Below are 25011 nucleotides of genomic sequence, written 5' to 3'. Positions count from 1 at the left end.
TGAGGACACGTATTTAATTTTGGATATGTGTCTGTATCTTAATGTATTCAGTACACTAATGCATTGGATACAAGTCATGTCCATTTTATTAAGGTTAGGAGCTCGATACCTCAAGTAAAACATAATTGTCATAGAGCAATGCAAAGTCCAATTAAGATTTGTTATTTGGGCTAGTGTAAGGGAAATGTTATTAAGGTAATGCTACAAAAATATAACTTTTTCGCAACTTGTTAAATTGGTAAGTTATGACTGGAATAACGTCATATTTAAATGAGTCTATCATTAATTTTACAATTGCTGTAAAAAAAAGTTACGACTAACATTATTTTCCTAGACTTAATGTTTTCACAATTTATACAATATCATTTCCATGTGTCATTGCAACTCGTGTGACTCTCGACATAATTATGCAAATTTTATATTTATAAACCAGAAAAATTTAAGTATAATTCATTAGGTACAATGCATTAGGCTTTTAATTAAATTCAAACGTAAAAATTGCATTGAGTTTAATGGTTTTTGAAAAATATATATTGTTTGTGCTTTATTAGTTAATACAACCATATATTTGAATTTAGTAAAATAAAATTTTTAGGGTCCGTTTAGTAATGTTATTCTAATAATATTGTTTATATTTTTAAAAAATACATGTAAGTAAAAAAGTGTAAAAATATATTATTTAAATACTAAAATTTTTTGTTTAAAATACACTACTAAACAACCTCTTAAGTTTTTACCTTTTTAAGTTTATTAACAGCCAAAAAAAAGAGAAGTTAATTAGGCTTTGGGTAAAGTCGGTTTCTATTGCCTCATGCACCGCTGTCCTACACGATTGTTTCACAATTTTGTAATACCTGTTTGATTTGAAATTCCCGCCGCCTTTTTACCCCCCTCTCGCTCTCTCTCTCAGGTCTCAACGGCTAGTAGTCTAGCCTCTGTAATAGCCCAGACCCAGAAGAAGAGCCATATGTGATTATTATGTGATCCATGCCAAACCCACTTCGCTCTTCTATGGTATAGATAAATGCTACACTTTGCTAGTCGATTACATGAAGAGACGCATGAGCTATAACCATACATTCCAACATATATGGAACGCTATTTGTTAAATGTACTTCACTCGTCTCTGCACATTAAACAATTCAAGCAAATTCACGGCCTCATCGTAACAAATTATCCTGCTCTTACTCCATTTTTTGTTCAGGGGCTTCTTCGTTTATCTGTTATTGTATATGCTCGCCAAGTGTTTGATAGAATTCCTCAACCAAGTAAAATCCTTTATAATTCCCTCATTTCTACGTATTCTAAGCTTTCTCTGTACAAAGAGGCTTTAGATGCGTTTGTTTTGATGCATGATAGTGGTACCCGGGTGGTATGTTCTACAATTCCACCTGTTATGAAGTCCTGCACTTCTTTATTGGCTGGTGAATTAGCCAATGAGATTCATTCGTTAGTTGTAAAATACGGATTCAGCTTGGATGTTTTTGTTCAGACTCCTTTGATGGATTTTTATGCCAAAATTGGCAATATAGATTCCGCAAAGAAAGTTTTTGATGAGACTTTCGTGAAGGATCCAATCTGCTATAATTGTTTGATTTCAGGGTATTCCAAGTCTGGTAATGTTGTGGCAGCGCAGCAGCTATTTGATGAGATGAGTGAGAGAACTGTTGTTTCATGGAATTCTATGATTTCTTGCTATGCAAACAATGGGCATTATCGTGAGGGTTTGAGGATGTTTGAGAGGATGCAGGTTGAGAGGTTTCGCCCTAACGAAATTAGTGTAGCCACTGTACTCTCTATATGTGCTAAGCTTAGGGATTTGGAAATGGGGTTGAGAGTTAAGAAGTTTATTGATGAGAACAATTTACGTATAAATATGATAGTTTCCACTGCATTGTTGGAAATGTATGTGAAATGTGGGGCTGTTGATGATGCACATCAGGAGTTTGAACGCATGGACAGAAGAGATGTTGTTGCTTGGAGTGCCATGATTGCTGGTTATGCCCAAAATGGGAGACCTAGTGAGGCCTTGGAACTCTTTGAAAGCATGAAAAGCAAACAGATTAAGCCTAATGATGTTGCACTTGTTAGTGTTCTATCTGCATGCTCTCAATTGGGCTCATTGGAAGCTGGTGAGCGCATTGGCAACTATATAGAGAGTCAAGGCTTTGTCTTTAATGTTTATGTGTCCTCTGCACTATTGGATATGTACTCCAAGTGTGGAAATATTAGTAAAGCTCGTCAAATTTTCAATCATATGCCTCAGAAAGATGTTGTTAGTTGGAACTCAATGATTGTAGGTCTAGCAGCTAATGGTTTTGCAAAGGAAGCAATTAATCTTTTTGAGAAAATGAAAGAAATTAGAGTGAAACCAAATGATATAACATTTGTGGGGATATTGACAGCTTGTACCCATGCAGGCCTTCTTGAATTTGGGCTGAGGATTTTCAGAAGCATGAAATCGGATCATGAGATTACTCCAACTATAGAACATTATGCTTGTGTTGTTGACCTATTTTGTAGATCTGGGAAATTGAAAGATGCCCATGAGTTCATATGTAGAATGGAAGCGGAGCCCAATGTTGTGATATGGGGCACCTTATTGAGTGCTTCTAGAATCCATTCGAATCTAGAACTTGCTGAGTTCTCTGTCAAGAAATTACTAGAACTTGAGCCTGAGAATTCTGGGAACTATATCCTTCTTTCTAATATATATGCAAGTGCTGGCAGATGGGAAGAATCCTTGACAGTGAGAAATTTGATGAAAACTAAAAGTGTGCAGAAAACCTCTGCATATAGTTGGATAGAAATGGATAATAAAGTGCATAAGTTTTTAGTTGGTGACACATCCCACCCTGGATCTAATGATGTTTATAGCATTGTCAATGGGTTGGCACTACAGTCGACTTGGGCTGGTCATAATTTTGAATCTGCATTGGAATTTTCATGGTGCTAATGGTGGAAACCAGTAATTGCCCACTACTGCAACTGGAAAAGTATGGTGGAGGTTGTACCACAGACAGTTTAACTTTAGTCTCAGCTTGGACTTGGAATCCTGCTCTCTTGCTTGTTGTCCAACCAAAAGAAAAGATGACTGGGAAAAGTTTTCAAGGTAAACTGTTTTCATACTCATTTTGTATCTTGATTTAAATGGTAGATAATGCATTGGATAAAAAGGATTTTCGGGTTACTGGACTACTAAGGCATGTTTTTATGTATACTATCCAATCAAATTTTGGAAATAAGCTTATGAAAACAAGCAGAATTGCATTTCCTAGATTTTGGCTAATTGGCATGGTGGTTTCAGATTAGATGGTTTGTAAGAAATCTAAAATGCAAGCCAAGGCAGATGGGTTAATCTATGATCTATGGGGCAATTATTAATATATTTTTTTGTCTCTGTGTCACGACCCAAGAAAAGTGGTATCTACATGCTTACATAACACACTCTCATCAAATCCCTGGTCAGGTTTCAATTAGGGCTCGTTGTGTTTGTTTATATAACTCATCAACCTAATAAACACCCAGTGTGGAACTCAGCACACTTGCACTATCTAGTCCAATCCAAATAATCCAGGTTATGACACTGTTACCCTCAAATGCCAACTGCAGAACTGATATGGCAGTACAAAATTATTTCCTAGAACTCAGTTACTTCACATTCAAAATTTAGCTGTCCCTGATTGTTAGCTCTAAGATTATTTTACTGCTTCAAGTTTATTTGGAAAATGTTTATTTAATGTAGCAACAAACTTGATTCATTCCCACTTGAACCATCACATGTTATACAGCATGACATTGGATGTGAAAATATATGTTTTGTCAATCCATTGTATTATTTCATGACATCATAGTATGCTTCATAAACAAGCAATGAGTCAGTTATACTAGCATCGAAGATATGTGAATGACTGATTTCTTAGGTCATCTTTAATACTAGAAATTATTAGGTAAAATAAAAATCATGAGATGATCATTGACCATTTCAGATGCTTTAGTAGAAGCTGAGGTTGCACTCATAGACACTTTTATTTAATATTCTCATCGTATGTACTTAGTGCCTTAGGATTTAAGAAACTTGACCAGCATTTGGTCGAAATTTGGTTAATCATGATTTGCTATTATTATAATAATTAAAAAAAAAATTCAATGCTTTGAAATGAGTCCTATTATTTGTTTCTTTTCAAGTGTTTCTTGTATCTGTGTGTATATTGTTTTTGTTTTCAATTATTATAAACATTCTATTAGATAGTTCCATCAACAAAACTGGAAGTAACAAGGTTGCTTCAAGGTTTTTGACCTGTTAATACTAAAATGGTGGTTTTAACTTTATGGTGGTGTGGGTCAACCTACGATATTGCATCCAAAGGTATCACTTTCAAGCCATGGAAGAATTTCTTGTAGATCAAGTATTTGAAAGTTCTGATTTAATAATCTGCTATAACTTTCAGGCTCTCATAATATGCTCTTGTAACCGCAAGTGGGCAAATTGTTTTAATTATTTTTTTAATTTTATCAAGCCGTTTGAACTTTCAAGGCCACAAAGAAGTACCAGTTTGAAACTGAGGTACCATGTCATTGTCTTTATTTGGGTGTGACTGTGAGATATGATCTTTGACTTTCTTACTCCTGGATTTATTTAAAAAAGTACACTTGGTCTTCAAACTCTTTCTTATGTTTTATATGTAATTAGGGGCCACTGATGTATATTCTAGTGGATCTGTGCAAGCCTGCAATAATTGATGCATTATTATTTTTTAAATGCTAGGTCAATTTGCTTAATTCATTATGAAGAAACCATGTGCTTTTATTATTTTATGGGATTATCTACTAGATCATCTGGGATGCTTGTTGTCCACCTCCACATATATAGATTTCTATCAGCAATTTGGTAGACCACGCCAAGTTATTTTGAACCTTTCTTAGGGAAATTTAAATTATTTTAAAAAATAAAAGAAAAGGAAAGGAAAGAACCTTAGGGTATATTTGACTGTTATCATTTTATAGAGCCAAAAGTAAGCAATATTAAAGTTATAGGGTTCGAAATTCAAATGAACCCCGACTTGGAAAAAAAAAATATACATATAGACAGTAGTATTAAATTTTTTTGTTTTGACCATTTTAAAATAAAAATTTGAACACCCTTAAAGAAGCCCAACAACAAAATAATTTTACACCAACCTTTATCTTGACCTTTTTAAACAAAAAGAAAAAATATTCAACAAAAAACCAATTTGATCTAAAATTTGAAAAAAGAAAATAGCAAACCCAATAACAAAAACTAGTAATTTGTTGATCTTAAATGTTAGAAAAAGGTAATTAAGTGGGAAGTAAAGTGTAAACACTAAGTTACAATTATTTAAGAAATAATATTTTTAATAAACATCTAGTTTTTCCTTTATTCTCTTACTAGTACTGTTGATAAATTTCTGACAAGGAAATCACATGTACTTGAAATTTTTTCCATCTAACCATGGTTTACAAGAAAATATCTCACCTCATCACATGCACTTTGCGTGTGCAATTAGACTCTTTTTTATTTTTTATTTTTTATTTTGGATTTAGTGAAATAATGTTTAAAAGTGAGATAGAGATAGTATCCTAATTTTTATAATATACAAAAATTAAAATGTACTATTCTCTCCAACTTTAACTATTTTCTAATATGATGAAGGAGCATCTTCTAAGCTGTTTTAAGATGCCTTTGTTTGAGTTTTAGCTAGCAGCCTTAGTTGTTAAGAACAATTAATTACAACTATCTTTGTGTCCAAACAAGAGCCTTAAGCCAATTAGCTTATGCGACAATCATTTTTATCTGAATTAGTTAGTCTTGTTAATGAGTTAGTCTTGTTAGATACTAATGGTTGTTAGTTGAAGAACAAATTGTATAAGTGTTATTGTGCTCTCATTTTGTAACTAATTTTTGGGAATTAGTGATTTTAAGCCTTTGTGTGCTTTCCTTTGGAACTTAGTGTTCTTGTAGAGGTGCCTAACCACCAACTGGCTACCGAATGTTCTGAGCAACTCTCATTGCTAAACAAATCCAAAACAGTTGAGTCTACACGCATTCCCTGCATCATAATCACACGCTATTTGTTTTACTATTGTTTAAAGGACTGTTTTAATTGAACTACTTTCGTTAATAGCTCTTGGAATATTAACATTAGAATTCACTTGAGTTATAAATTAATAAATATGTAATGTAAGCAATATATATATATATATATTCACATTATTATCTTTTAAAGATCTTTTATACATAAAATAATTTTTTCCCTTTAAATAACGTGTCATTTTCTCAATAATTTATAAACCAAGTAAATATTATATAAAATGGTTTCTTTAGCAATTTGTTGATAGATTAAATCAATCATAAATAGTAGAAACGGGATAAAAATTTGAAAATTAAATGGTATAAAACGTTATTAGAGGTGTAATATTGCTTTAAGTTACATAAAGTTTAATTCTCTCTCTAAACATTTAAAGTTCTAAACAATTTTGAAAGAGTAAAATCTTGTTTAACTTAAAATTTATTTGTAAATATAATTATATTACCAAATGAAACTAATCGTGCTTTCTTTCTTAGTTTAATTAGCAAAATTTATTATCGTTTAACAAGAAAAAAATATGAATATATAATGAATTTAAAATATAACCTTATTGAATAATCAAACACCACTTGAAGAAAGACATTATTTTAATTTTCTTCAATTTTTTTTTTTATTTTTTATTTTTTATGATACATAATGAAGAACTAATAAAGTTTGGAAGGTTCTACTACTATAGTTTAGAAAACACCCGCATGTGAACAAAAAACAAAAAAAATTATTCTGTAATATATTTAAATACTTTCCTACACTTCTTAGCAATTTCCTTGTCAATATTACAACAATAATAATAATAATAATACTCGAAAAGTCAAAACCGTGTGCAGGGGCAAAAGAGTCATTTAACTAAGGGCAGTTGCGGTAGAGGAATTTATACCAAAATACCAAACTCCGTACGTAGACAACAATACATTACTATTTCCGAAAATACAACAAAGGACAGGGACAACGTAGTCATTTACGTACAAAAAAATATTAGTAGTGTCTGAATCTCAGAGCTACGAAAGGAATATGTATGTATATAAATACCAGGGTTGTCTACTTGTAGTTTTGGGAAATCACAATTCTGTGAAAAACCCAAAATTTCAATTTCCGTGGCAGAGCAAAGCAAAGAGAGAGAGACGAAAAGATTTGAAATTTATAAAAAAAAAAAAAAAAAAGAGCTTTTCTTGGCGGGGATTTTGAAATTCCGTTACACGCCGGAGAAGTTTTAACGGTCAAATTTTTCTTTTGGCTCGTTAATGGCGGACCCATCAGCTGGTTCTTCCAGCTTTTGGACTCAGGCCAACGCTCTCCTCAGAAAGAACCTCACATACCAGGTTTCTCTCTCTTTCTCTCTGTGTATAAGAATTTGGAAAGAAATTTATGAAAGATGAATGAGAATTCTGGGTGGTGATTATTTGCTTTGTGTTGTTCTTAATTATCTTTTGGTTATTTTGGATTGTGGGTTTTCTCTAATTTTAGTTGATTGTCTCTCAAATGGATTAAAATCGGTAGCTTTTAGATATAGATTGTTTTTCTTGTCAGTTTCTTTAATATACTTTTTTTTTTAATTTTGAATTTTGATTGTCTTTGTTACTTATTTTGGTTTCTCTTTACTAAAAGAGTTATTAGTTCAACAACTGAGCAGATTGAGAAATGGTAGACTTAATTGAATTTTGTATTTAAAGGAAATATGTTAGTTTTTTATTTATTATTATTTATTTTTCAGATCAATATAATTGCTCATTATTATTAGTGGAATTTTTTTGTTTACTGGTTTCTAAGTTATGGGGCTTGATTTGTCAAATTTATTTAATTATATTTGTTATTGGAAAGCAACAACATATATTCTGTCGATATGTCTGTGTGCTTCTTTGTGGGATTCGGAATAAATAGATTCATCTTCTGAACCTACTCTGAGACTTTGTGAGTTTAGAAAATGTTACACTGTGAATATATCTAATGAAGTTATTATTTTGATTTGTTCTTTTCACAGAAACGAAATATAAAGGAGAATATTCGGCTCATCTCTTTCCCATTTTTCCTCTGCTTGTTGCTTGTTCTCCTTCAAGCATTAATCAATCAACAGTTGGATAAGCCTTCAAATAATTGTGGCTGTGCATGTATTGATACAGCAGGGAATGGACAATGTAACAAAGTTTGTGGGTTAGAATACTCAGATATAGATCAAGCAGCAACTTGCCCAATTCTTCACCCTCCAGGATTTCCTCCTCTGTTACAAATACCATCTCCAGAATATCGTGCAGCGAGAACTGATTTTGTTCCATTCACAGACTTGCCAGATGAATCTTGCAGGAGTTCAGGATCCTGTCCTGCAACTTTCCTTTTCACTGGGAATAACCAGTCTCTTGGACAAAGTATCTCTCTCTCTCTCTCTCTCTGCGTTAACGCTTTGATTTTGATATTTCTTCTAACGGGATGATCAATCTTTTATCTGTATTAATCATAATTTTCATGTTTCCTAGTTTTGGCTGGAAGTATGATCCCGAGTTCTTTGAACTGGAATGCATCCAATGCAGCTGAAAGTTTAGCTATTAATGTTGATGTAAGCTGTTCTTAGTTTGTTTGCTTTCCCTGACTTCTTTTATATCAAGTATTCCCTTTTACTTAGTTATAAGTAATTTTGTCATCTAGTACTATTATGTTGCCTACTTTTCTTTATATGACTTTTCAACATGTTTCAGGGCTCTTATTCATATACTCAAACAAGCAATTTTCTTGATTCTGCTTTCTTTTCGGGTGATCCCATCCTCAATGTGCGCAGTCAGTGCTCGTCAAACTCTACAATTTCTGTTTCCTTTCTGGTTAACTCCGTTACAGTGCTGGGAGGTATACATTCCTTACATTTATTATTTCTTAATAAATAATTCTCTCTACTAAAATAAAGTTTACATTCTTTATTGCCTGAAAACTGGTATAAAAATCTGACTTGTTAGTTATGCAGACATTAAATTCTTGAGCATATAGCACATGAACACAACTTAAAAACAAGGGAGTGTGCCTACTTTTTATTTTTAAGGAAAAAGTGTGCCTACTCTTGTGTGCGTGTTTGTGCACGTGTTCTGTATCTCTAGTTTATACTAGTTAGCAAAGTGCATTTATCATGCATTTTTTTTATTATTATTATTTATTTATCAAGAAAGAGAGCAATATGTGATGATGATAGATGACTACACACAAGTTGATTGCACTATAGTATAGCAAATATAATGTGAAAAACAATAGAAGGGAGCTACCCTCATTAACCATTTTATTTCATCACTCTTGAAAGAAGAGGTACTAAGCATACTGAAAAAATTCTATTAAAATCATTATTATGATGTTCCCTATAACTATATACATTTTTTAACTGAATATCTTTTTAAATGTTCTCTGAGAGATTTATCTCTAAACCTGCTGATTACTTATTGGAATGGGATGGAACAAGCCATATACACATTTTGTTTTGTATTTGAGGTGGCCTTGTTTTCTTCATCCAAATTTGGTGCTACCATTGGTGACTCAAGAAAACGTAGCTTGAAAAGACATGGGCCAGCTGTTATCAAGCTCACATTCAACACTACTAGCAGCAATGTTGTCAATAACCTATTTTACCGGCTGGTATGACTGGTATTTAATGTACCAGTCAGTAAACTGGTATAAAATCCCCCTATGAAACATACTACTCCAAATTCCGTTCAATACCACTCCAAATTCCGTCCAATACCAGACTATATTGGGATATATCAGCCATTTTGGCAGGTAAATTGAAACTGTCCTATACAAGATGATTGAGCTTGCCGGTGTTGCCTACTTCTTCTTCCATGTCGCTGGTCACCCATAGTCCCTCCCCCGTGTTGCCGATGTCTCCCACCTCCTCCTCTTCTTCTTCTTCTTGGTTTCTCCATTATTCCCCACTCGTCCAACATAAACTCATTGATTTTCTCTTGGTTGCTTATCCACCATGTGGCCAAGTCCCCCCATTTATTCCTTTTTAAAGTATTTTTTTTTCCCTGTAGTCAATTGACAGGTATATCATCTATTAAAATCTTATGGGACTAGTATGTTGGGCTAGGGGTTGACATATTGGTTGGACATAGATTCACAATTTTAAAGATTCATAACAAATTATATAGGCTTTGACCGGTTCTAATTAATTTAATGAATATATATAGTTCATTGGTATTGATTGGGGTATTACTAGAGACCGCCTTTTGATTCATTGTAATGTGGCCTTTGAGTTGTGGACTTTGATATTAAGGATGTTTGGGGTTCAGTGGGTTTTACTGGAGAAGGATCTTAATTTATTATATGGGTGGTGGAGTAGGGGATCTAATTCAGATATCTAGAATCTCTCTATTTTTGATGTGGACTATATGGAGGGAAAGAAATCATCGTACTTTTGAAGATGTGGAGTGCACGTCAACTCAAATTCAAGCATCCTACATTAGTTCTCTTTATGAATGGTCTCTTGTATTGGGTCTCACTAATAGCAACTCTATTCATTCCTTCATAGAGTCTTTTCGTTTGTAGATATTTTTTCAATTGTAATTCTTTAGGCTATTTTGTCTCTATTTTCACGAATTAGTCTTGTTTCAATAAATTTATTTTTACCTATAAAAAGAAAATTGATTGATACCAAAATATTTCATATCCCTAGCCAAACCAAAATGGTCTTGGGTACAATATTGACAACTTAGCTATGTAGGCCCTGCACATGAACCTTGAGCAAGACTAGTCCTTGCATGTGCAAGATAGAAGCGTACCAAAAGGTGTGTTACAATCCTACTGTCTCACATGTCTTAAGTGAAAGCTTAACCGTGTGTATATAAGCTGTTGAACACCCTTTCCTTGCAAGCCGGTTTTTAAGGGTGGGTTCTACCCATGGGTTTGTATCATTGACTTAGACTCTTCACCCAAGATCTTTAAGACAAGCATGCATGGAAATCATTGTAGTTTGTCATGCTCTTCCTCAAAAAGATACAATCTCCAGTAAGGATTAAGGAATCAAAATATTTTGTTTAGGAACATGAGCAGGTCTCCACAATGGTCTCAAACTCAATCTTTTAACAATCAATATTATAGAGTTAAAGATAATCTCCATTACTAACTAAACCAGGACTCCCAATTGAGGGATTCAGAGTACTTAAATTGCTAGTGATAGACATATATCACAAGTACTACCACCTATAATGACCATATACAAACTAACAAACCCCATATTAAGAACTTGAGTGCCACATACAATCCATCCGAGGAAAGTACTGACTACAACACTTCAAATATTACTAGTGGCTTACACACCTAAAATTTCACAACAGAAAAAAGCATGGTTCATAAAGCCAACTGTGTGTAACCTCTAACCCATGTGAAAAAATCAATTCATTTCAAGTTCAAACTTGCACTAAAAGAATCACATGCAAATTTGGTTGATGGTCAGATCAACTAATAGCTGATTATTGTACTCTGTATGGCTCTAGTGAGGCATACGTCCATATTGTGTAATCAATTTGTGACTTTTCTTTGGTCAAACTTTGCTATTTTAATTATTGTACTGTATGATGCTTGAAAAGCTTATTGAAGATCAACAAACTTCCGGGAAGATCTCAAATTAGAATTCATTATTAATGCACAAGAATGGTTTACTTAATATGTTAGAAATCTCCTTATATTACTTATCAAAAAAAATAAATGTTAGAAATCCCCATTCAGGATTTTTAGTGTCGACTGAACTGCATGTGCACCTTAGTAGCTGTGGTGTAGTTAGTATTACATTGTCAACTTGATTAGTATTTTATTTTTGATTGGTAAGTTACACACACGCCCAATGGGTCTTAGACTCAGGACTTCACCCTCCACCTAGAACTTATAAGGGAAGGAGGAGCTAGTTGAGATAGAGCTCATTGGCGCCAAGTTTTCAATTTGATTAATCTTCTCAGTCCTTAAATTGTTTTCATGGAATATTTTTAAATTTTGTTTTAGGACTTAATCCTTATTTGTATTTTTATTCTTCTGATATAAATATACTTCCTGTGTACTAGTGATGCATCTCCCTTTAATTTATGGTGCTTTTGATGATTTTCTTATCTAAGAAAAGCTGTATTCTTATTTTTTCTTTGCCTTGAATGTAGAGGTTGATTGTGTCCAAGGTTTACATTTGTGGCGCAATAGTTCTTCTGTGGTTAATGATGAGCTATATAAAGGTTACCGAAAAGGGAATTCAGAGGAGAAGATTAATGAAATAACTGCAGGTTGGTCTACTTAAAATCTTTGACTTAATTTTTTGATGTGGTTAGAGTAGTATCATGTGGAGGACAATACTTATGGCTTATTTTTTTCAGCTTATGATTTCTTAAACTCGAATGAGAATAGTTTCAATGTGAGTATATGGTACAATGCAACCTATAAGAATGATTCAGGACAAACACCTATTGCATTGGTGCGGGTTCCTCGCTTGGTGAATCTGGTAAATACATAGAACTTGTTAACTTGTTTATTCCTGTGTTATGCAGATAATTTATATATTAGTTTTTGACATGTTTGGCTTAACTCAATTTTGTGTGTGACGTTGTACATTTGTATATTGTATGAATATTTGTTGGAGAATGAACTCTTTGCAAGTATGGAACATTGGCTTTCATGTTCCTTCATGCTATGACTAGTTCTTTATATTTCTTTATATATTTTTATGGATATTGAAATAACTTTATTTCTCAGAAAGATTGACTGGTTAGTTAGTGGGGAGTCCATTCTTGAGTGGGAAACCCAGCCTCCTACCTTAAATGTAGAAGTTTATGGTGTGACTTTCAAGCACTCTGGTGTAGTTTTTCCACTTCCCAATACACACCTTCACGTGTTCTTTGTCCATTTTATTTAGATTTTTATTCAAGGGAATATTAGATGTTTTGATGCATCAAGGTCAAGCACTTTCAGCTTGGGTGACTTTTTAAAGTGACATGCCATATTGATTCTCATATGCAATGAGTTGGTAAGGCTTAACTTGCCCTTAGCTATTGTGAGAAAAACAATTAGTTTAAGGAAGTAGGTTTTGTTTAGCAATTAGAAACGTTGGAACATTGAAAAGCCAAAGAATGGGGCTCTTTTTTAAGTTCAGTTATGGCCTACAAAGTAGTTGATTGATTGCAAGTTTTTAAATAAAATAATGGAACATGTGTCACCTTGTCTTAATAAATAAATAAATAAATAAAAAGAGGAGAGGTACTTAAATTTCGCCAGAGATAACTCCCTTAGGGGAGTGTGTATTTAAAAATATCTCATACTAGGAATCTATCTTTCTTGCAATGGTGCCAATGAGTTCTAGGCTTCTAGCTCAAATGTCACTTCCTTCATTTGTAATGATGGATGGAGGGTGAGGTTGTGGATTCAAGACCCACTGTGTGTGTGTAATTTACCAATATATATATATATATATATTTTTTTTTTTCCTTTTTTGATAATATTCATTTTGTGATAATGTATAATTAAATTGATTGCTTGTATGAAAATAGGCATTAGACCATAACTTTCATATTGAGTTGAATTAACTTTGCAAAAATTCACCTACAAAAATGAATGCATTTTGGAACATTACTCCATTAGGGTTCCAAATAAACTCATAAGGACAATTAGAGAGTACTATCTATATTCTTTCAAAAGTGTTATTCAAACAGTTATTATGCTACTATTATTACTCTTGTATTCTTTTTATTAATTGTGAAAATTTATTTATTGCCCCACTCACAAAAATCTTGGCTTTGCCACCACAGGCTTCCAATGCATACCTTCAGTTTTTACGAGGATCTGGTACAAATATACTATTTGAGTCTGTAAAAGAAATGCCCAAACCTGGAACAAAACTCAGGCTGGATCTGTCCTCTCTTCTTGGTACACTCTTCTTTACCTGGGTCATTCTACAGCTGTTCCCTGTAAGTATTTCAATTGTTCTTCATTCGTCTTTGGATTTGTTTGAATAGGTCATAAATATTTAAGGGTTTGTGCTGTTGTAAAATTTTAAAATATCATCGCACTTGTTACAAATTTGTTCATCTTTTTGGCTAATGGAGTAAATATACGTGAATTGCTATGTATCTTTTGACCAGCTGATTTAATCCTTAAGAACTTTTAAGAGATAAGAATGTGCTTCTTGCTAGTGGATTGGAGTGGCTTCCATATCAAATGCAAGTAAAGGGCTAGTCCTTCTATTGCGAACCTACCCACTTTATCTACTGCATCAAGGCAAACATCTCAGATAATTCCATGATGTCGTTTTTGTTGAGTATTGGATCATGATCTGGATTTTCTAGTATAGCAGGACAAAGATGCCTTACTATTTTTAGCATTAAATAGCTTAGCAGAAGTGAAATGAAAGAAAAGTTTATCATTATTTGCAGAAAGAAAAAAAAAATTTGTGTGACAATAAAGAAAATGCTGTACAAATGGGAGATCTCTTCCATTCCTATCTTCAATTGACATGACTCTAGTTCAGTCAATTCATTAGTTTGTCAGGAGCACAAGATTCATGTAAAATCTGATGTCTAAAATATGTTTTAATCTCGCATTTGGACTTCTATATGAACTTCTTTTGTATTGTAGACCTATGTCTAGTTATTGTACTTCCTTGTAAAGCTAGGATCATATGCAACTAATGGCTGCAATGATGGAACACCCTTTTTAAAATGGTTACTAGCTAGAATGTTATTATTATTTCTTTGAGAGCCAAGTTCATCGATTACATCTAATATCATATTGTTGCATAACATGAATTTTATACAGTTTTGTTGATTCTTTCAAGATATCTGTTTTCTAATCACTCTGCTTTTTGATCTAGGTCATCTTAACATCGCTGGTTTATGAGAAAGAACAGAGATTGAGAATAATGATGAAAATGCATGGGCTTGGTGATGGACCATACTGGATGATTTCTTATGCTTATTTTCTTTCCATATCTTTGATCTACATGCTATGTTTTGTGATATTTGGCTCACTCATTGGTAATCTATCTAAAACTTCAGTTAACTGTGTGTCTGCATCGTATTTTGACCTTTGTCCAAAATCTCTAATGAAGTTTACTTTGGTGCAGGGTTAAATTTCTTCAGAATGAATGACTACAGCATCCAATTTGTATTTTATTTCATATATGTAAACTTGCAAATTTCACTGGCGTTTCTTGCAGCTGCAATGTTTTCAAAAGTCAAGACTTCTGCAGGTTTAGTGTTAACATTTTGATTTTATTTGTAGGACTGGATGAAGTTTTTTAAAGGAACAATTAGCTAACTCACATGTAATGATTGAATATTTATGATTACAGTTGTTGGGTACATATTCGTTTTTGGATCTGGGCTTTTAGGAGGCTTTCTTTTCCAATTCTTTGTTCAAGATACATCATTCCCAAGTAAGTGGCAGAACTTTGAAATAGAGTATCTGTCATGTTGTTTATGAGAATTGCAGATATCCCTTGGTTTAATTAGTTTCAACAAGAACTATGCTTGGATGGAAACTTATGTTTCAATTGGATGGCATTTCAACGAAGCTAAACTTTATTCTACACAGAAAAGCTTGCTATTGTCATTGTTTGAATGGGTTCCTTCTTCATAGACCTCTTCACTTGAAACCCAACAAATTTATATGTTAATTGTTCCCAAAAAAATTCACACTAAAATGACAACTGGTGAGTGTTGGTTTGGGTGGTTCAAACCTATGCCACTCTAAGATGAGGGCAAGGTTGGGTAGCTTTTGTGTTTGACATATTCTATGGCACATGATAGTTCTTGTCACTTCTTCATCGATTATATTTTTTCTTCACACCCCCTTCCCCCCACCTAAAAAGAAAAAAGTGCAAGTAAACAGAGATAAGCTTGGCATGTGTGGTTGATGTGGGAAGCACAAAGACAATTTTATTTAATTTAAGAAGTCAATTGCATTTTTTAATGGGTCCATTGGATTTTATTTTAGGTTGTTAATTAGGTTATTAGTATTTTATCTAATTTCCTAAAGTCAAAGTTAATTTTTGTAATTCAATAAGTGACGGAAACCATCAGAACTGTTCTAGCCATAGCAGTCCAAATGGAGCTACAAGTTTTCCAGCATTTACCCAAGCCAATTTGGATTATGGTTTAGTCCTGGTAGTTGATATAATCAGGCTATTGTACTGCAATATAGACAAGTTTTGCTTGATTAATGAAATTGCAGTTGGAATTTTCCCAGGATTTGGTGCTAACTTGCAGCCAACCCTAAGTGCTGATTACTAGGATTATTTTATTTACAGTACACGTTGAAATGTGTTTTGGTTTTTTCCTACATCAAGGTTTGGTGACAGGGCAAATTTGAGATATTTTTGCTATGTCACATTTATTGTTGCAGTAAAATTCCATCTTTCAGATTTATCTAAAAGAGCAGAGGATATGATCATCTGCCCAAGTTATAATTCTGGTTTGATTGGAGTTGATATAATGATAGTAGGTTCCTTTATGTATGCCATGTACCAAAATTGGTCATAATATCTCTCTCTCTGAGCTTGTTGGTACCCTAGAAGTCATATTTTGATGTTAGCTTGTGAATGCACTTGTTTTACTCTATTTATTTTTCAATCTAGTCTACTCATTATGAAACTTATTTTTTGGCTGTAGGAGCATGGATCATTGTGATGGAGTTATATCCTGGCTTCTCTCTATATCGTGGGTTATATGAGTTTTCACAAGCTTCCTTCACTGGAAACTCTTTGGGGACTCATGGGATGCGGTGGGGAGATTTGAGTAATAGCGTGAATGGGATGAAAGAGGTGTTGATCATCATGGTTGTTGAATGGTTGGTGGTGATTTTTGCTGCATATTACATAGATCAAGTTGTGTCATCAGGAAGTGGAAAGAGTCCTCTATTTTTCTTACAAAAATTTCGAAAGAAGCCTCCATCTTTGCGAAACCCTAGTTTGCAGAGGCAGGGATCTAAAGTTTTTGTTCAGATGGAGAAACCTGATGTCAGTCAAGAGGTAGATTTTTTTTTCTCTAATTTATATGCTTACTCTTCATTTATTGATATAGATTTGATGGGGATTATGAAGCACTAGTGGGAAGACTGAAGTGCTGATTAATCTTGTGCATAGGTAGGGGTCATACATAATGTAATACTAGGATTTCTAGGTGGAAATGCAACGCTTACTCTTCATTTTTTTACCTTTCAAGTTTTCTTTATAAACTTTATTGACTGAATCAATGTGATAGAAAGGAAGGTTACCCTATTAGGCATTCATTGAATGGGAACTTTATCAGTGAGACTTGTGAGTTGGATTATATTTTTGCATGTAATCTTCATGTTGTTATGACATTCATTCATTTTTATGGGGTGTTCCCATCTCTTATGTCTCCTACTTTGTTATGAGTTTTATGTTATTCAACTTGATGGGCTTACTTACACAACATTAATGATTTGCAAATTTTTCCCTCTAGACGGAGAAGGTCGAGCAGTTGCTACTTGAATCAAACTCAAGTAGTGCCATCATCGTTGACAACCTCAAAAAAGTGTATCCAGGAAGGGATGGGAACCCTGCAAAATTTGCTGTAAAAGGCTTATCCCTTGCCGTGACTGAAGGGGAGTGCTTTGGTATGCTTGGCCCCAATGGTGCTGGCAAGACTTCTTTTATTAGTATGGTTAGTATAAAATGCTCTTTTGCTCTTCAATGTATGTACAGTACTGAAAAAGCTTCTTCATGTGTTTTCATAAGTGGGATCATCAAGGCTCCATATCGGTCCCTGAAATAATATGCGGAATATTTCATTCAATCGATGAAATGTGTAATTCTTAGAGGTTTTTTGATTGCTTCTGTTAATAAAGGAGTGGTGACCTTTAATTTGTTGCCCTTGATTTATGTTTTACTTGTACACAACATCTTTCTGGTCTTCACTACAAAGTTATATTAAATCAGGTTAATATTTCTCATTTGGCCTATTTTCTTGCCATATTAGAAACACATTTTCTCTTCTTCTCTCAGCATTATTCAAGAGTTTACATGTATCCATTAACAGATGATTGGTCTTACGAAGCCAACTTCTGGCGGAGCATATGTCCAGGGTATGGACATACGGACTCAAATGGATGGAATATATACCAGTATGGGTGTATGCCCACAGCATGAGTAAGCTTGTTTCCTCCCCTTCAAGAATGCAANTATATAGATATTTTTTTTTTTCCTTTTGATTCAACTACATTACCTTGCTATGAATTTGTATTGAATGACTATGATAAACATTGAAATTTATAACCCATACATTTACAGGCATACAAGGGTAAAGCCACAAATATTTGAGTGGGGGCAATTGCCCTCGCTTAATAACTTAGATTTGCTCAAAATTTTAGAAAACTTTGGGTATTTATCTAACTGCATCCACTAAAATAAGGTATCAAGTCAAGATGTGTATATATATTTACTTTAAATAAAATATCCTATTGTTATAAATTTAAAAGTCTTCTCACTTTTTTCTCAATTAACCAAGCCATATGATTAGTCCATTTGGCTAAGATTTGTACTTCAATGGAATCACTTGCTTGGTTTCTATATGCGATAACTGTGTTTTTGTGATTCAGGAATTACATTCCATAACTTTTTAAAGATTAACATTATTGTTTTTGGTATGACAAAGTGAAATTGATTTGTTATAATATTCATTTTGTGATAATGTTATAATTAAATTGATTGCTTGTATGAAAATAGGCATTAGACCATAACTTTCATATTGAGTTGAATTAACTTTGCAAAAATTCACCTACAAAAATGAATGCATTTTGGAACATTACTCCATTAGGGTTCCAAATAAACTCATAAGGACAATTAGAGAGTACTATCTATATTCTTTCAAAAGTGTTATTCAAACAGTTATTATGCTACTATTATTACTCTTGTATTCTTTTTATTAATTGTGAAAATTTATTTATTGCCCCACTCACAAAAATCTTGGCTTTGCCACCACAGGCTTCCAATGCATACCTTCAGTTTTTACGAGGATCTGGTACAAATATACTATTTGAGTCTGTAAAAGAAATGCCCAAACCTGGAACAAAACTCAGGCTGGATCTGTCCTCTCTTCTTGGTACACTCTTCTTTACCTGGGTCATTCTACAGCTGTTCCCTGTAAGTATTTCAATTGTTCTTCATTCGTCTTTGGATTTGTTTGAATAGGTCATAAATATTTAAGGGTTTGTGCTGTTGTAAAATTTTAAAATATCATCGCACTTGTTACAAATTTGTTCATCTTTTTGGCTAATGGAGTAAATATACGTGAATTGCTATGTATCTTTTGACCAGCTGATTTAATCCTTAAGAACTTTTAAGAGATAAGAATGTGCTTCTTGCTAGTGGATTGGAGTGGCTTCCATATCAAATGCAAGTAAAGGGCTAGTCCTTCTATTGCGAACCTACCCACTTTATCTACTGCATCAAGGCAAACATCTCAGATAATTCCATGATGTCGTTTTTGTTGAGTATTGGATCATGATCTGGATTTTCTAGTATAGCAGGACAAAGATGCCTTACTATTTTTAGCATTAAATAGCTTAGCAGAAGTGAAATGAAAGAAAAGTTTATCATTATTTGCAGAAAGAAAAAAAAAATTTGTGTGACAATAAAGAAAATGCTGTACAAATGGGAGATCTCTTCCATTCCTATCTTCAATTGACATGACTCTAGTTCAGTCAATTCATTAGTTTGTCAGGAGCACAAGATTCATGTAAAATCTGATGTCTAAAATATGTTTTAATCTCGCATTTGGACTTCTATATGAACTTCTTTTGTATTGTAGACCTATGTCTAGTTATTGTACTTCCTTGTAAAGCTAGGATCATATGCAACTAATGGCTGCAATGATGGAACACCCTTTTTAAAATGGTTACTAGCTAGAATGTTATTATTATTTCTTTGAGAGCCAAGTTCATCGATTACATCTAATATCATATTGTTGCATAACATGAATTTTATACAGTTTTGTTGATTCTTTCAAGATATCTGTTTTCTAATCACTCTGCTTTTTGATCTAGGTCATCTTAACATCGCTGGTTTATGAGAAAGAACAGAGATTGAGAATAATGATGAAAATGCATGGGCTTGGTGATGGACCATACTGGATGATTTCTTATGCTTATTTTCTTTCCATATCTTTGATCTACATGCTATGTTTTGTGATATTTGGCTCACTCATTGGTAATCTATCTAAAACTTCAGTTAACTGTGTGTCTGCATCGTATTTTGACCTTTGTCCAAAATCTCTAATGAAGTTTACTTTGGTGCAGGGTTAAATTTCTTCAGAATGAATGACTACAGCATCCAATTTGTATTTTATTTCATATATGTAAACTTGCAAATTTCACTGGCGTTTCTTGCAGCTGCAATGTTTTCAAAAGTCAAGACTTCTGCAGGTTTAGTGTTAACATTTTGATTTTATTTGTAGGACTGGATGAAGTTTTTTAAAGGAACAATTAGCTAACTCACATGTAATGATTGAATATTTATGATTACAGTTGTTGGGTACATATTCGTTTTTGGATCTGGGCTTTTAGGAGGCTTTCTTTTCCAATTCTTTGTTCAAGATACATCATTCCCAAGTAAGTGGCAGAACTTTGAAATAGAGTATCTGTCATGTTGTTTATGAGAATTGCAGATATCCCTTGGTTTAATTAGTTTCAACAAGAACTATGCTTGGATGGAAACTTATGTTTCAATTGGATGGCATTTCAACGAAGCTAAACTTTATTCTACACAGAAAAGCTTGCTATTGTCATTGTTTGAATGGGTTCCTTCTTCATAGACCTCTTCACTTGAAACCCAACAAATTTATATGTTAATTGTTCCCAAAAAAATTCACACTAAAATGACAACTGGTGAGTGTTGGTTTGGGTGGTTCAAACCTATGCCACTCTAAGATGAGGGCAAGGTTGGGTAGCTTTTGTGTTTGACATATTCTATTGGCACATGATAGTTCTTGTCACTTCTTCATCGATTATATTTTTTCTTCACACCCCCTTCCCCCCACCTAAAAAGAAAAAAGTGCAAGTAAACAGAGATAAGCTTGGCATGTGTGGTTGATGTGGGAAGCACAAAGACAATTTTATTTAATTTAAGAAGTCAATTGCATTTTTTAATGGGTCCATTGGATTTTATTTTAGGTTGTTAATTAGGTTATTAGTATTTTATCTAATTTCCTAAAGTCAAAGTTAATTTTTGTAATTCAATAAGTGACGGAAACCATCAGAACTGTTCTAGCCATAGCAGTCCAAATGGAGCTACAAGTTTTCCAGCATTTACCCAAGCCAATTTGGATTATGGTTTAGTCCTGGTAGTTGATATAATCAGGCTATTGTACTGCAATATAGACAAGTTTTGCTTGATTAATGAAATTGCAGTTGGAATTTTCCCAGGATTTGGTGCTAACTTGCAGCCAACCCTAAGTGCTGATTACTAGGATTATTTTATTTACAGTACACGTTGAAATGTGTTTTGGTTTTTTCCTACATCAAGGTTTGGTGACAGGGCAAATTTGAGATATTTTTGCTATGTCACATTTATTGTTGCAGTAAAATTCCATCTTTCAGATTTATCTAAAAGAGCAGAGGATATGATCATCTGCCCAAGTTATAATTCTGGTTTGATTGGAGTTGATATAATGATAGTAGGTTCCTTTATGTATGCCATGTACCAAAATTGGTCATAATATCTCTCTCTCTGAGCTTGTTGGTACCCTAGAAGTCATATTTTGATGTTAGCTTGTGAATGCACTTGTTTTACTCTATTTATTTTTCAATCTAGTCTACTCATTATGAAACTTATTTTTTGGCTGTAGGAGCATGGATCATTGTGATGGAGTTATATCCTGGCTTCTCTCTATATCGTGGGTTATATGAGTTTTCACAAGCTTCCTTCACTGGAAACTCTTTGGGGACTCATGGGATGCGGTGGGGAGATTTGAGTAATAGCGTGAATGGGATGAAAGAGGTGTTGATCATCATGGTTGTTGAATGGTTGGTGGTGATTTTTGCTGCATATTACATAGATCAAGTTGTGTCATCAGGAAGTGGAAAGAGTCCTCTATTTTTCTTACAAAAATTTCGAAAGAAGCCTCCATCTTTGCGAAACCCTAGTTTGCAGAGGCAGGGATCTAAAGTTTTTGTTCAGATGGAGAAACCTGATGTCAGTCAAGAGGTAGATTTTTTTTTCTCTAATTTATATGCTTACTCTTCATTTATTGATATAGATTTGATGGGGATTATGAAGCACTAGTGGGAAGACTGAAGTGCTGATTAATCTTGTGCATAGGTAGGGGTCATACATAATGTAATACTAGGATTTCTAGGTGGAAATGCAACGCTTACTCTTCATTTTTTTACCTTTCAAGTTTTCTTTATAAACTTTATTGACTGAATCAATGTGATAGAAAGGAAGGTTACCCTATTAGGCATTCATTGAATGGGAACTTTATCAGTGAGACTTGTGAGTTGGATTATATTTTTGCATGTAATCTTCATGTTGTTATGACATTCATTCATTTTTATGGGGTGTTCCCATCTCTTATGTCTCCTACTTTGTTATGAGTTTTATGTTATTCAACTTGATGGGCTTACTTACACAACATTAATGATTTGCAAATTTTTCCCTCTAGATCTTCTTTTCTTTTTTTTTTTTTTTCTTTTTTTTTTTTTTCATATAAATATAAAAATTTCTAATATATTTTTTTCTATGAAAATTTTAGCCTACTCTGGGAAACTCTTACAGGAAGGGAACACCTACTGTTTTATGGTAGGCTTAAGAACCTCAAAGGTTCTGCCTTAACACAAGTAAGTCAATCTTATGTTTGGTTTGATTTTGTCACCTGAATGTTCATTAGCATTTGATAGTTATTGAAACTTGTGGGAGAAAATTAGCAAGGCCTTGTAGTCTTTTAATTTCCAAAATCTAGAAATAAATATTATCTTTGATTTATTATCACTTAAACTAGTTTAAAAGTTGTAATTTGGAATGTTTTCACTAACACCGTCCATGGATGTTGAAGCTTGTGAATGAAATGTAAAAGCATTATAAATTGTAGGTCAACCTATTGACTATAGATATATGTATTGCTCTTGTTGGCTCCACTCCACTAGAATCTGTTGTTGTAAAGCTTTAGAATGAGAAACCCTCTAGTTTTCTAGCCCTTTTCTGCAGGAGGACTCTTGACTTCGGGTTTTCTACTTTTATATTTTTGTTGCAGGCAGTGGAAGAATCTCTCAAGAGTGTCAATCTTTTTAATGGGGGAGTTGGTGACAAAAAAGCTGGAAAATATAGCGGAGGGATGAAAAGGAGGCTTAGTGTTGCTATTTCATTGATTGGTGATCCCAAAGTAAGTTTTATCTCTGTTCAATCTACTTTGCCACATGAGACATTTTGTGGATATGAAAATCTCCTTTCGTTCTACTTGAGATCTAATTCTTGGAAATTTTGCAAGGTTGTTTATATGGATGAGCCCAGTACTGGCTTAGATCCAGCTTCAAGAAGCAACTTATGGAATGTTGTGAAGCGTGCAAAACAAAACCGGGCAATCATTCTCACCAGTACTCTCTCTCTCTCTCTCTACATGAGTGTCATAGATAAAATGTCTTTTTTTCCTTCGGGTTGTAGATGGTCCCATCCCACCAGTTTAGTTCTGCAGATGTTAGATAACACTATAACAGCACAATGGCACCTTGAACCTCTTTAATATACTTTTAATTCTTGTTTTTGTATTTTCAGCACATTCCATGGAAGAGGCAGAGGTTTTGTGTGATCGATTAGGAATTTTTGTAGATGGCAGCTTGCAGTGCATAGGGAATCCTAAAGAGGTAATGCCACTTTAATGTTATATCTATTTGTATAGTGTTTTGATTTCAAGTATTCTCCACCTTATTTCTGTAACACCTCCCCCATTGAAAACTATATTTGAACCTTTCTAGATCTTTAGGAGGTTCCACATTGAAAACCATCTTAACACCTCCCCACTTTCCCAGTAAATGTAAATATAGATGACTTTTCAGTAACATTTGCTACTCCAATGGTGTCTGATAGCTTAAAGCTCGATATGGAGGATCTTATGTGTTTACAATGACAACATCCTCGGATCATGAGCAAGACGTGGATAACTTGGTGCGGCATCTCTCCCCAAATGCTAACAAGATATACCACATATCTGGAACCCAGAAGTTTGAGTTGCCTAAACATGATGTCAGAATTGCTGACGTATTCCAAGCAGTTGAGAATGCAAAAAGCAGGTTCACAGTTTTTGCATGGGGTCTAGCTGACACCACACTGGAGGATGTCTTCATCAAGGTTGCCCGTGGCGCCCAAGCATTCAATGTGTTGTCATGAGTATGGCTGTCCAATTTGTTCATTGATACTTTCATAATACATCGTTTAATATTAATAGGAGGCTTCGTATGCGGTTTTGCATGCAGCTGACTAGTTTTAAAATAGTTTACATTTGTTGTATATCTATTTTTCTGTTTACTTTCCTTTTCAGTTTACATATTTGTATACACATTTTCTTTGTAGAAAGTAATAAAACTTAAATACATTATACTTTTTTGTTTTTAAATTCTTTCCTTGTGATTACTCAACTCAATTTATGTTGTCAAGATTATTGTTCTTACGTTGCAGGTAGCCCTATGTGCAATGAAAACATAAATTTTAAATGATAAGGCAATTGGGCTAGAAGGCTCATTGTCGAAGTAGGTAACTTTGCTGGAAAAACAAACGTACCCAATGAAAACTATGATACAGGTTTGCTGGAAAAAACTGAGGGTTGGTTTACTCTAAACACGGATGGGTTGGCTCTTGGGAGGGAGGGCAGGAAGTGGAGTTCTGATCAGTAATAGTGATGGAAATTGGGTTAAGGGCTTTGCTGGAGGGTTGGGTGACACTAACAGTTACCTAGCA

The 25011-nt window shown here is 33.8% G+C and overlaps 3 protein-coding genes across 4 annotated transcripts; all 3 read left to right on the top strand.

Moving 5' to 3' along the window:
- Positions 1–794: 794 nt before the first annotated feature.
- On the top strand, positions 795–3277 carry LOC111988542 (pentatricopeptide repeat-containing protein At1g08070, chloroplastic-like). The gene has a single exon (XM_024020339.2). The coding sequence runs from the start codon at positions 1091–1093 to the stop codon at positions 2954–2956; it is 1866 nt and encodes a 621-aa protein (XP_023876107.1). The 5' UTR covers positions 795–1090; the 3' UTR covers positions 2957–3277.
- A 3867-nt stretch (positions 3278–7144) lies between these two features.
- LOC111988555 (ABC transporter A family member 7) lies at positions 7145–24670 on the top strand. Of its 2 annotated transcripts, none has more exons than XM_065760143.1 (18): positions 7145–7426; positions 8086–8467; positions 8576–8655; positions 8795–8939; positions 12221–12340; positions 12431–12555; positions 13856–14014; positions 14917–15079; positions 15169–15294; positions 15397–15480; positions 16715–17073; positions 17531–17731; positions 18107–18216; positions 22817–22901; positions 23315–23443; positions 23549–23654; positions 23833–23921; positions 24087–24171. In XM_065760143.1, exons 1-18 carry the CDS (start codon positions 7349–7351, stop codon positions 24087–24089), a joined length of 2544 nt encoding a protein of 847 aa, XP_065616215.1. In that variant the 5' UTR covers positions 7145–7348; the 3' UTR covers positions 24090–24171. The 2 variants fall into 2 exon arrangements, with proteins under 2 accessions (XP_065616215.1, XP_023876119.2); XM_024020351.2 differs by having other exon boundaries at positions 7146–7426; positions 24145–24670.
- Positions 19034–22347, top strand: LOC136061814 (ABC transporter A family member 7-like). The gene is made up of 5 exons (XM_065760135.1): positions 19034–19209; positions 20112–20274; positions 20364–20489; positions 20592–20675; positions 21911–22347. Exons 1-5 carry the CDS (start codon positions 19120–19122, stop codon positions 22345–22347), a joined length of 900 nt encoding a protein of 299 aa, XP_065616207.1. The 5' UTR covers positions 19034–19119.
- Positions 24671–25011: the final 341 nt, after the last annotated feature.

This window comes from Quercus suber, unplaced genomic scaffold (genome assembly GCF_002906115.3).
Source record: "Quercus suber isolate HL8 unplaced genomic scaffold, Cork oak 2.0 scaffold_354, whole genome shotgun sequence".
NCBI classification, from domain to species: Eukaryota; Viridiplantae; Streptophyta; class Magnoliopsida; order Fagales; family Fagaceae; genus Quercus; species Quercus suber.
This window is presented reverse-complemented; position numbering and strand designations above follow the sequence as displayed.

Bases quoted from the DNA above. Each gene is read 5' to 3' on its own strand.
- LOC111988542 (XM_024020339.2), top strand. From the start codon at position 1,091: ATGGAACGCTATTTGTTAAATGTACTTCACTCGTCTCTGCACATTAAA.
- LOC111988555 (XM_024020351.2), top strand. From the start codon at position 7,349: ATGGCGGACCCATCAGCTGGTTCTTCCAGCTTTTGGACTCAGGCCAAC. The intron at 14,015-14,916 runs GTAAGTATTTCA...TTTTTGATCTAG, and splicing joins TCATTCTACAGCTGTTCCCT to GTCATCTTAACATCGCTGGT. The intron at 15,481-16,714 runs GTAAGTGGCAGA...TTTTGGCTGTAG, and splicing joins TCAAGATACATCATTCCCAA to GAGCATGGATCATTGTGATG.
- LOC136061814 (XM_065760135.1), top strand. From the start codon at position 19,120: ATGCCCAAACCTGGAACAAAACTCAGGCTGGATCTGTCCTCTCTTCTT. The intron at 19,210-20,111 runs GTAAGTATTTCA...TTTTTGATCTAG, and splicing joins TCATTCTACAGCTGTTCCCT to GTCATCTTAACATCGCTGGT. The intron at 20,676-21,910 runs GTAAGTGGCAGA...TTTTGGCTGTAG, and splicing joins TCAAGATACATCATTCCCAA to GAGCATGGATCATTGTGATG.